Source organism: Opisthocomus hoazin, chromosome 8, assembly GCF_030867145.1.
Source record: "Opisthocomus hoazin isolate bOpiHoa1 chromosome 8, bOpiHoa1.hap1, whole genome shotgun sequence".
Classification (NCBI taxonomy): Eukaryota; Metazoa; Chordata; class Aves; order Opisthocomiformes; family Opisthocomidae; genus Opisthocomus; species Opisthocomus hoazin.
The window spans coordinates 49,193,715-49,205,872 of NC_134421.1; the positions used below are offsets into that span (position 1 = coordinate 49,193,715).

Here is a 12,158-nt window from a genome sequence, read left to right on the forward strand (position 1 = left end):
CTTGAAGAGCAGTGACAGTGAAAACAGCACCAGAAATAGAAATTAAACACTCCAATTACGAATTACATTCTCAAACCTTGTTCTTCATTATAAACAATTCTGAATTACTACTCTCATTATTGAAAATGCATCTGAATTATAGTCCTGCCAATTCCAGCATTTTACTATTACATTGCTTGTGTAATACTAGCAAACAAATGTACCTAGCATATTTTCCACTTTATTTTTTAGTTTCAACAGAAGATAACCCTTGACATAAGTGATAGTAGTATTTAAATACTAAGAGGCAGTTTATGCATTTTTCATATATATATATATACACACACTCACATGTATTTTTAAAGAAACCTGTCAAAAGGATTAAGTAGTTTCATTCTTCCGAAACTGGAACTGACCAGTCAATTTAAGATCAGTTTGACCAGAAATAGTTTGACAAGCACCTTCCACTCTGCTGAGTTACTACCAATGGTTAGAAAACCAATTGTTTATTGCATCCAGTCTTACTAGGCAGATGATAAAAATGTCTATTTAGACTTTGATAAATCTGAACCTTATTGTGACATTATTTTTTCGTAACTGCATTTTGTATGGATAATTCAAAGTTCTTCTAAGCATTCTGAAAGGACCAACAAGACTTAGGTTTCACAGTCCACAGTCCACATCAGAAAGGAGAAGGAGACAATACAATAGATAACTTAGCTGACTTGCAGGTTAACACCTCAGCAGGAAACACCTAGTATTGGCCAGAACAAGAAACAAGAACAGAAACATGACACCGGGCTAGACAAAACTAACCTAAAAGCATGTGACAACTCCTGTGTTCCTGTAGCAGTCTTACAGGACAAGATTTAAAACTGCATTGAAACTGCAGGAAGAATTTCTAAAGTGTCTGCTGCTAGGCAGAAATGCTTAGATCTAGAAACGTTATGATCTAGACAGCTGCCCTTTTGAGAATACCAAAAAACAAACTGACCATGTGCAAGGAAGCAAAACAGTTTCCACTGTTAAAGCTACATTTGAAGTTAGCATTAATTCACTAATTGCCAAATACTATGAACCCAAAATTTAACAAGAGGAGTTAAGTAAATCTTCAGGATTAATTGAAAGTAACAGTCTTAATTTCATTAATTTCAAAAACAAATCCCAAAATACTCTAAGAGTTCATTTTCACTTCAATCACTTATTATATTCTTCTCACCATTACAGTGATATTTGTAGTTTCCAAAGCTATACTCAGGTTCAAAAAGAAATATGTACCTTAGCGCTTCTTTGAAGTTCTTGATATTCTTCTCACAATTCCTAGCAGTCTTTGAAATTACACCTTTCTGCATGTAAAATCCTAAGTAACCACATATGGGTTTAACCGTTTAAAGCAGTAGCCACTTGCAAATTGAAATTTTATTCAGCTGAGCTGAAATTAAGGACTGACAGCCTGACACTAATTTCTTGATATAATAATATTCATACCAGAGCTCATAGCTAAGTCTCAAAGATGAAAATTTTTCTTACCGTCAGGTTTACACCTTAGATATCCACGAGGGATAAAGGAACCTTGGAAAGAATTGTACTCTTCCAGAACTGCCATATTTATATCCAGTAAAATTTTTCCCATCATAAGACATGCACCTTCCCCATCGGATGCACACAGTTCAATAAATGAAGATGAGAGAGGCATATAGAGCTCATCTTTAGGAAGTACCTGACAGTACAGCGGTCTTAAGCATCCACTGTTATCAATATCTGTCACATCTTCAGAAGGAGTTCCAGAAAATGTAGTACAGAACATTTTGAAATGTTAATTCTATGAAATTATTTGTATTTTATTTAGAACCTCTCTATGCATCTGTCCCAGACTGCAGACAGCCCTACAATAAACACAAACTGTTCTCGTTAACATCTGAAACAAAATTCTGCCACATGGTTCTTAAAAGATTCCCTCAAAATCTAATTCTCTGAGAAATAATTCTTTCATCCAGAACTCCACTAAGAGGTCAGTTCAACCATGGTAACTGTTCTTCATTTGCACAGAGACCTAGCTATTACAAATGAGTAGAACATAAATCCCAGGAAATTACAGACTAATACATTTTACATAACTGTTAATGCCAATTTGATTTTAATCCTGCAATTCTTTAAAAAAAAAGTTAAATCCGTACCATTGAAAACGTCATACAAAAAAAGTGCTTCTTCCATGCTGCTTCAACATATGCAGAAAATCCCAAACAAGCCCAAGACAAAATTCCTCACAGTATTTCAAGCATGGATCACGTGAGTACAGAAATGTGACTGTTCCTGTTTTTCAGTTTCAAAGGTAGTTATGCATTGATACCCAGCATGAAAAAGCAGGTGCTCCTTATTTTTCCCCCATGATAGAATCTGCCTTCATATGGAGAGTAGAACAAAAATTAGCTGATCATCCACAGGTTTGGGTTTTTTCCCCAGTTACATGCTGATAGTATATATCTGCTGTAGTCTGAATTCCAAACACTGAAATGCAGAGTCTCTATAGAATACAACCACCTGAGGCTATAACCCATACCCAGACCAGGTCTCACCTGTGACTACGGAGGGCATGACCACACTTAACCCTTTGCCAACAGAGAAGCCAGGCATTACAGAATTCGACGGAATCAGAAAAGGAAAATGGACACGTTGTGAAAGAGTACGTGGATGTCCCAGGGAAAGAGTTCACTAAAAACCATAGATGCTCAGAGCTTTGACTAGTGAGTATAAACCTAAAACACTGGGTATAAACTTATGTCTTCCACATAATATTCAGGATAAGGGCATAGGACCAACGAGTGCAAGTTTAGTATGAGAGTATTTTTCTCAAAAATAAAAAAAAAAACAATGTTGCCTGAGGTCTTACAGGATGAGTTATGGAGACTATTTTAAGCACAAAAGTTTTTACAGGCTTAGTTTTCTTAAATCTTATTTTAATCACAGACAGCACACTAGACAAACAAATCGCTTGTGTTACTGTTGGTAACATCCACAGCACAGATAAAGGCTAAATTCCTTGTAGTAGGTGGCACTACACAGTCACCAATGTTGTCAGGGATGCAGAGTTTACAGGAGCAAATGTCACTCAAAAGGCAGAACAGTTAAAACCTGCTGAAAGCTCAGAAAGGCTGGTAATAGTCATGGATGGTATTACTACGATTGTTTCAAAACTAAACAACCTAGTCCCATTGAAGGAATTGATACTAAAAGTGCCCTGTCTAAACTGCTGATTGTTTGAACTTCCTCAAAACTTCACGTTTACAAAAAAAAGAGTGATTTTTTTGAGCAGCATTCCACATGGTGGTGGCGGTGGGGTTTTTTCAGGATACAAAAGATATCAGTAGTTTCCATAATTCAGGATTAGTTAAGGATTACCTACATTTTGATGACCTACCGAGATGCGTGGATGTTTCAGTACAAATTTCAGACTATCTCCTCATGCCGTAAGGGGACCTCAGTCGACCAGTTGACTATACCCTTGCTCAAGCAGCAAGCTAACAGATACAGTGATATGACCTATGATCTAGATCACCAACAGAAGTATCACAGGAGAATTCACTTTTTAACTTCAGTGTGAATTCAGAACTACATAGACTCCAAGGCTGAATTATCATTGATCTGCATTTTTCACTTGCTTTTAGAATAGATGGTAAAAAAAGATTTGGATCAAACTGATACATAGTTTTGACTCCTTCAATTTAATGAGAGGATCTCCTAAAGAACCTGTATCTTAATGCCAGTGAGACGCACTCCTAAGAGGCAAATAGATTCAAATAATCCTTCATGTAAAAAAAATTTAATATGGACAAACATATGACATATGACCAAAAAGCTATGTCACATGGTTAGTTGGACACAGTGAAATTGAAATTTTATGGGCATTTTATGAAATCCAATATCGTGACATCTGCCTTCAAAGAGGGTAACTTATAATTTCAGCGTTCATTTCTGTGTAGTCATCCTATATATGCATATTCTGAAGACCAAGCAGCAAATGCAAGGTACAAAGTTTTCTTCTCAGTTTAAGCTGAAGGGCCTCTGTTCTATTTGCAACAAAACATGCTTCTCCAGAAACATTCTTTACAAATGCCAGCTAAGCCACAAATCTTTCAAGCTACAACTAAACAAATACCAAAAATCAGAAACAAAACAAATATACTAGCCTCTAGAATATGAGTTTACTGCTTTTACCACCACACAACTATTCTGAACAAGTCCAAAACAAAGCTATACATAAACAGTACATGACAGTAGTAGGAAAAAATAAAATGCAGTGATTCATGCAAAAAAGCTTACCATTTGGTGGGTCTCGTCTTTTTTCTGTTGAAAAAGAAAAAAAGAGCTATTTATTCACAGATATCACAGGAAAAAAATCATTCTAAATTTTAGTTTCTAGTGAAGCTTTCAACGACCCTGAACTCATAAAATAAGGATCTATTAATATCCTTAAAGTCTACTTGTGGAGTTGAAATAAAGCACTAAAGAACAATAAAAACCCAATCTTGGGTAATAAGCACCGATTTCAAGTGAGCAAACTGAGTAGGAGCATAAGGAAATGGCTATTGAGTGGAGTCCAAATGTCTGAAACCAAAAGTAAGGCAAAATATTAAAAAAAGCAGCTGTTTTGGTACAACGTATCACAGCAAGATTTTTGAAGCGTTATACTTTCTGGTTTCCACTGAATGAGACTCTTCCTTCATTTTTATTCAAAATATCATTAGTGCTTTTACACAGTGCTGTTCTCCCCCGGAACCTAAAATACAATTATTTTTCATTTTATGCAAAGAAAATATGACACAGAGGGGCAAGACACTTCTATTTTATCCAATAGCCAACTCAATAATGTGGAACAGAACTACAACCTCCTCAGTACTAACCTGGTATTCTATTCACAATGGCAAACTGTTTCATAGACCACAAAGAATTTGGCTTGATGATTTAAAACATAGTTGTAAACATTTCACACCTCAGTTCTCTCAGACTATAATACTAAGTTGTCCTTTAAAGCAGATTTCCCTCACTTACTATTAATTCCTACCCACCACATGCACCTATCCTGCAACCCACCACAAATAACTCTTCCCTACCCTACAACCGTCCTTCAAAACCCCCAGTACACAGTTACACTATTTGTGTACCTACACACAGACTCTTTTAAGAATTTTGGTATTCATAAGCACCAAAAAACCTGGCTCTGTAAGGAAGGTTCTACATCCCCCCCTTTCTGATCTGGAGCATCTGAAATCTAACACGGTCTCCCAAGGGTTTTGTAGCAAGAATTTGTAACAGACATTTCACTCTTCAGCAAGTCCCACAAAAACTGCTAACTTACATTTTTCCAGACAAAAACATAAGAGCAAGAGAGAAGGTCCCTCCCACAGATTGTGTTGATCTAGTCCTAGCAATATTAAAAAAAAAAAAAAGAGAGAAAAAAAAGAAAGAAAAAAAAAGAAAAAAAAGAAAGAAAAAAAAGAGAGAGAAATATCTACAATCCTAAGTGTGCAAGGCAAGCCAACGTTGTATCAGTCAGCTGATCTTCAGGTAGGAATAAAGCACCTATCAGTCATCAAACCTTCAGAGGAAGGGGACCAAAGCCCCTTCACAATCAACTTTGGCTGAGCAAGCCTTCTAAAGACAGATTTGTTTCAGGCACAGAGGTGGAGAACCTCTGCAAACGATATCACGTCGGAGGGGAGGAAAAACAGAAAAAAAACCAACAAAAAAAGGCTTTTTGGCCAAATACTGTGCTTTCTCTCCCTAGAATATTCTGTTCAAGAAACCACTGATGTTGCACTGCCAAAAAAAACCCCAAACAAACCCAAATTCAGCTTCTGGAACATAATTAGACTTTTATTCAACAACTCAGAGACAGCAAAGGAGAGTGCAGGGCCGATGGCAAGTCATTTGGCACAGGATGGGAAGCTGGCAAAAGCAGGAGGTATTCATAAGCATGTGTTAAGTGGCCTTGGGCCAAATCATGGGAATCCATTACAATTTTCATTAGAAGAGTTCAAGAGAAAAGACAGTGGAGAACAAAGCAAGACAGTTTAAACACCTCCTGTAATTTTTGCTGGGTATATAAAAGATTAATTTGTGGCCCAAAAACACTAGATCTGCTTTTCTGTGGTTCCCCCTGCTGACCAGAAAATACAAACTCCTGCTCTGAAGCGCAGACAACCTGAATGGAGCTTGGAGGACTTCTTTTTTGAAAATGGAGATGTCTACTGGTCTAAACCAGATCAACTTCACCAACTTTCACTTCTGAAAAACACAGCTCCCTTCAATAAGTATTCCTGGAAACAACATTGATCTCTGCTGAGACTTGAATCCAGCACAAGATGAGCACTTCAGAGATGCCCTTGTCTCCCAGGCATCAAAACCAAAAGCTGTGATCAAAGACACACATACACAAAAAAATGCTCTCCATACTTAGTATCCAGCTTGGAGCTTATGAAGTGTGTTAGGAAGGGCATCCGGAGCTAAAAGGTTGTGAAGGAGAAAGGCAGCTTCAGAGAGGGCTAACAGAGCTCCCACCCATGAGCTACAAGCAGTCCATAAAAGAGAGTGAAGAAGCCTCCTACCTTGGAAAGGCAGTTAAGAAAAAGGTTCCGTTTTACAAGTCTCTGCAGCCCCTTAATGGCTGAGTGCTCAGCATGTGGAGAGGCCACTTGTGTGTGCACACACATTAACACTTCTGAGGCAAGACAATAAAACTAAAAACTAGTGGTACCCACATGCAACAATACCCAAAGTGACAATGTACTGCACTGACAGGCACAGAGAACAGAAACACTGTGTTCACCCTGCTTACTGGGGGAACTATTTGGGACTGGTTTAAGAAGTAAATGGAGAGATTATTTAAACAAGTCTACCAGAGCAATTAAATAGCAATTTCTTCCTAACCTCAGGTTAAAAATTTTATTGACTTTAAGAAAAATAATTAAAAATCAAATTTAGCTAGATGAAAACCAGCCTGATACTAAACAGATTAAGACAACCCATCAGTAATTCTTTCTCTGCCTTCCTCCCTCATTCTGTTGAGCCAAACTTTCACCTCTCTGACCTCCAGATGCACTTACTCAGGAGTCGTCTGTATACTGGAGCGCACTGCATGCCAAGTGAGGAAGCGCAGAATACTACTGCCTCTTCTTGCAGCTGTTAGACAATATTTTGTGTACTTGTCTCGGCACCAAGACACAGTTTCATGAGCCAGAACTGCTGTTCTTGCTACCTTCCAACAACATAAGCTTTCCATAAGACTCCTGGAAGACTCCCAACATAAGCTTTCCATAAGACTCCCAGCAAGCCCTGAATGGCGTAACAGGCTGCTAAGTGGTCACATAGAGTACTCATTTCAGTTGAAAGCATGTCAGGTGGTACTGATATGAAATTCAACGTATTTTGGAAGGCATGGAAATAAAAATCCCATTAAAATAAAAAAGCATCAAAACAACCAGACTATTGCCTCTGTGTTTGAGAAGTTAATGTGCACTGGAATACACACACAATTTATATCTACATTATAAATAATATACAACTTTTGTATATCATTTTATTATATGTAAACCTATGTATAAATTAATGTATCTTTTATATAAGCATTTCTGTAGAAATAAATATATAAGCACCAACAGCAGATCAGCTTTGGCTTGGGCAAGTGCAAATCCTGTTATTTTAGAAGCACAATTGGATACAGTCACATCAATGACAAATACAGAACTCCATCTGGTGGTTCGACTACGGAATCTCATGGTTGTTTTCAGTTCTTGTTTTGCAGCTCTTAACAAGAAAAACAACCCTTGGGATTTTTTTTGTTTGGGTTTTTTAATTTTGTTTTTTTTTTAATTACAGTTGCATTCAAGTTGTATTTGGGGAGGGGGAGTTGTTGTTTGTTAAAAGACAATGTATGGAGTAAGTTCATGCTACAATATTAGCCTGAGCACACAAACCAAGATATTAGCCCAAAGAGTAAACCAGAAAAACTTATGTGGTCCTGTGAAAAAAACCTCTATGTGGAAGGACAGACGCAAACCTCTGTCCCGTAAACAGAAGGTGTGACTGAACCACGATATTCAGAGTTTGCTATGGCAAATAATTCAAACATATTTCCTCCCAAGTCACCTCTGTACACTGTGGCACTGTGCTTCAGACATGTAATAGAGCGAAACGCCAGGAACAGGAGATGCAAGCAGGTGCAAGATTACTTTTACATAACAAGTATGAGAAATGTTACTAATGCCACTTCTTAGTGATCTCACTTCTTCTCATGAAACTCTATGAACTTACTCTAATTCTGAGCAGAGGGAATCTTAAAGAAGCCATTCAAGCTTCTGCAACAAATGCTCTGCACCTAAGTCGCCACACTTGAATGAAATCCAAGTGAATACATATAGATCACGTAAGTTCCCAAGCATCCTTGCAAGGATGGCACTCCAAGGTGAGGGCTTCCTCCCTTTACATTAGTCTACACTGCATTGCTAGAGCAAGTCAATTCCAGAATGGACTACAGAAACAGATCCTGCAGCTTGAACACAAGTCCACACTAGCTACAGCTTACAGCAAACCCAAGCACATCCCTGTGATCAAAGCTTGTGTTTGGTATCACCACCATCTTCACGGACATATGTCTGTCAGACAGGCAAGTTGTTCATGGGCTCCATGGAAAAGGACCAAGACAAGATCTGTAGGAAGCCTGAGCTCCCTTTAAAACACTGACCATGTTCCCCAGACATCCTGCAGCTGGCAAGAAGCATGCTGTGCTTCAGACTGTCCTGTGCAGCTAAGGACAGTATAGGCATTACATCTTCTGTTCTTGGCCTCTGCAAAGACCACTAGTTTTGAATAAAAGATATTTCTCTACTAAACGCTGGACCAATGCCAAAAATTCATTCACATGAACTACTGAACATAACAGATGGTAAAATCTTTGTTACAACCCACTTGGACTGAACTTAAACAAATCAGTTATAAACAGCCCAGAGCTAAAACAGGGTTTAGCCAAATGTGAAAACAGCTTACATAAAGATTTCCAGTTTTCCCACTGACAGCTTACCATTTTTGCTTCCTCCTGATCTATATTTTCACGTACCACAACCTTGGAGTCTCAGCTTACAAAAGAATTTACAGCAAGGAATATCAAATTATTTCAAAAAAATATTTTTGCACAATACAGAAAAGAAATACACTACAGTAACACAATTACTTCTAGATATAAATATGGCAGTAGTACCTCCAGTAGCTTTCAGACATAGGCAGCTTCCTGCCTCCCCCCAATACAACATAAACAAGCCTGAATTTAAGATTAATTTGAATATTTACCAGATTTTCTCTGCCGTCGTCCAAGTAAATCTGTTACTGTTTTGCGGAATAGTTTAGCTTCTTCTTCATTAGCAAAATTAAGACCAACTTGACATGTCTGAAAAACATTAATATTTCCCCACCCATGACTAAGAAAATGTTTCAAAGGCTTTCTTAAATGTCTTCTTACACCTTCTGAAGGTATAATCAGAAAAAGTCATCACTATAAATTTGGAACCAAATCTTAATGAAACATTCTGTCTTAGGAATGTCTGCTTACTAATCAAGTTTCTAGAGATCATGGCTAACAAATTTGACCAGAATCTTGTAGTTTGAAATCAAAGAGGGGAGAGGAGAATTTGTGCTTTAAGAATATATGGTACTTCACAAACATTATTGATGGTTAGACTTGATGGTCTTAGAGGTCTTTTCCAACCTTGATGATTCTATGATCATCTGCAAGTCAAAATCTAATTTTATTAAAGGGAGTTGAAAACAAAGAACTGCATTTTACGCTTCTACCTTACAGATCAAACTTTCTAGTTGAGATACAAATAAACCTTGTATTATAAATAAGCTTAAAAAGCTTCAAGGAACACAGATAATATCGTACTTTTATAAATAAGCTACAGAATCAAATAAAAATGTCAGTTCTATTAAAAGAAGGTACTGTTTAAATAAAAGGCATTTTAAAAAAGGTATTCAAAGAAATTGAGACTCACATCTCCAGCAAAGGTATGAAAATATCCTCTAGGACTATTATATACAAAGTTATTGTACAGCTCCTGCTCCCACAACAATTTCCCATCCTGAAAAGAAGAAAAAAACCATATTTTGAAAAACTTAGACGAATTGTAGAGTTTAACTTCTTCACAATAAAACCTATTAAGAGTTGGAAGCTGCATGTTGTTAAATATCCACCTTGCTATTAACCTAACAAATGAGCTCCATCAAAATCAAAATATACTGGAACTTGTGGAAGACTATTCCATAAGGTCACTGTGTTCAGTTCAAATTCCTGCACGTTCTCAGAAACCATCCTTCAAGTTCTACAATCCTGCAATAGTGATAGTTGGAGGAGTAATAGCGACCAGTGATAGGAATACAGTGGTAACAGCAATAAAGGAGACTTCCAGTCTCCTGTTGTTATCTCAGGCTTGACTTGAAAACAGAAAGGGAACAAAAATCTCACCTTTTTAAGCAGTTTTATGTATTTAAATGGCTTTATAGTTCAGCACCCAAGGAACAGGTTTCTCACTAACTCTACTAGTCAAGTGACCAAGTCACAAAATCAAATGGAAACGCCACCTGGCAATCTTGAGCAAATCTGAGAGACTTCAAGCACTGAATGCTGACAGATAACAAGCTGTTTCTGGCTGTAGAGATAACGGGAAGCTTTCCAAAGTTTCAGCAAAGTCAGCAGGACTTATGCTTCTCAGTATCATTTTTGTTATGAAAATGCATCTTGGGCACTTCATCTCTTAGTTCACACTGTCTCCAGTGAAATATTCTAATAGGACAAAGATCTTCACTATGAATGCATGTATTGCGGAGGGGAAAATAAAAAAAACTTGTGTCCCCTGCAGTTTTCAAATGCACCAACACACTAATCAAAAAGATTATTTCTACCCATACAGAAGACAGCATCTATTTTGTTAATCATCCAAAGTAGTGACACACGCTAGAATTTTGACAGCTATGCATATCAGTGACACTATACTAACCTTCACTAGTTTGACTAATCAGATGTGTAGAGGACAGCTTCTGTGAGCTGGAAGAAAATTGTATCTGATATTTATTTCATCCATAAAAGCTGACATTTATGAAATAATTTAAACTTAGAATACCTGAGAAACAGTGCTTATTAATAGGCAAGGGCAACTAATTGCACCGCTTAAAACACAACCACTTCAGAGTTTCTGAGAGTCTGTAGCTACAACCACCTACACTCATTCAATTCAAAATGGAGAATGAATACAACCAAGCTTAAAGAGTTTGAAAAGGAAACAAAGGTGCTTACCTTAATGTCAAATATTCTGATAAAATATGACCTCTGCGGATTGTCCTTTACAAGGCAAGCTACACCACAGCATTTCTTTGACCACATGGCATTGCGATCTGCTGCATATATTTGAACAACTGCTGAACACATCGTCTAAAAAGAAAAGGTAGCCATTACTTTTAAGGTAAAAATCACAAATTCTACATTTCATCTTTTAACAAAGCATCTCTTAATTTTGTTCCTTGCTCTAGGCAGCAACTCCAATGATTTCCCAGGTGGTAACACAGTAAAGTTCAAATGACCCCAAAACACTTAGATTTTCACTTCTACGCAAGATTAAGATAGCTTAAGAACCCAACTGAACTTTTTATTCTTGGTCATTAAAATCAGCAAAGAGACTTGCCTGTAAGAGCCATACCAGTAGCTATGGTGGTCACACAGAGAAGCCCTACTGTGCAAATGAATTTCTTTCTGTTCAGTACTTCAAACTGGATAGAAACGCAACACTCAGGCTGGAACTGCAAATTACACAGCGCCTGGAAACACTCCCGGGTACTGGAACGCAACTGCCTACATTGCTTAATTGTTCAAATGGTCTCTGGCACGATTTTAGCCTATGCCAGCTAGCAAACTCCTAAAACTCCTGGGCATGGTTTGAGAATTCACATGAGCTAGGCTCTTTCCCAGCTGGCAACTTGAAATTGTCCTGTTTTCAGATTGAGAGATTTTAATCAGAGATAAAGATTATTCCACACCAGACTGCTTCAGTCACTGGGAATGTTCCTCAGCATATTTTCTAGTATACACGTGTCCTACCTTAAGAGTTCTGTAAGGGAACGAAAATTGGAGCGTTTAA

The 12,158-nt window shown here is 37.5% G+C and overlaps 1 protein-coding gene across 3 annotated transcripts in view; it reads right to left on the reverse strand.

Moving 5' to 3' along the window:
- WASL (WASP like actin nucleation promoting factor) overlaps positions 1-12,158 on the reverse strand; it is a 51,422-nt gene that overhangs the window by 13,050 nt on the left and 26,214 nt on the right. For all 3 annotated transcript variants that reach the window (XM_075428360.1, XM_075428359.1, XM_075428361.1), the window contains exons 2-5: positions 11,321-11,455; positions 10,023-10,109; positions 9,322-9,418; positions 4,300-4,323 (exon numbers count right to left, since the gene is read on the reverse strand). In XM_075428360.1, the coding sequence (XP_075284475.1) occupies positions 4,300-4,323; positions 9,322-9,418; positions 10,023-10,109; positions 11,321-11,455 (343 nt within the window). The remainder of the gene's footprint in view (positions 1-4,299; positions 4,324-9,321; positions 9,419-10,022; positions 10,110-11,320; positions 11,456-12,158) is intronic.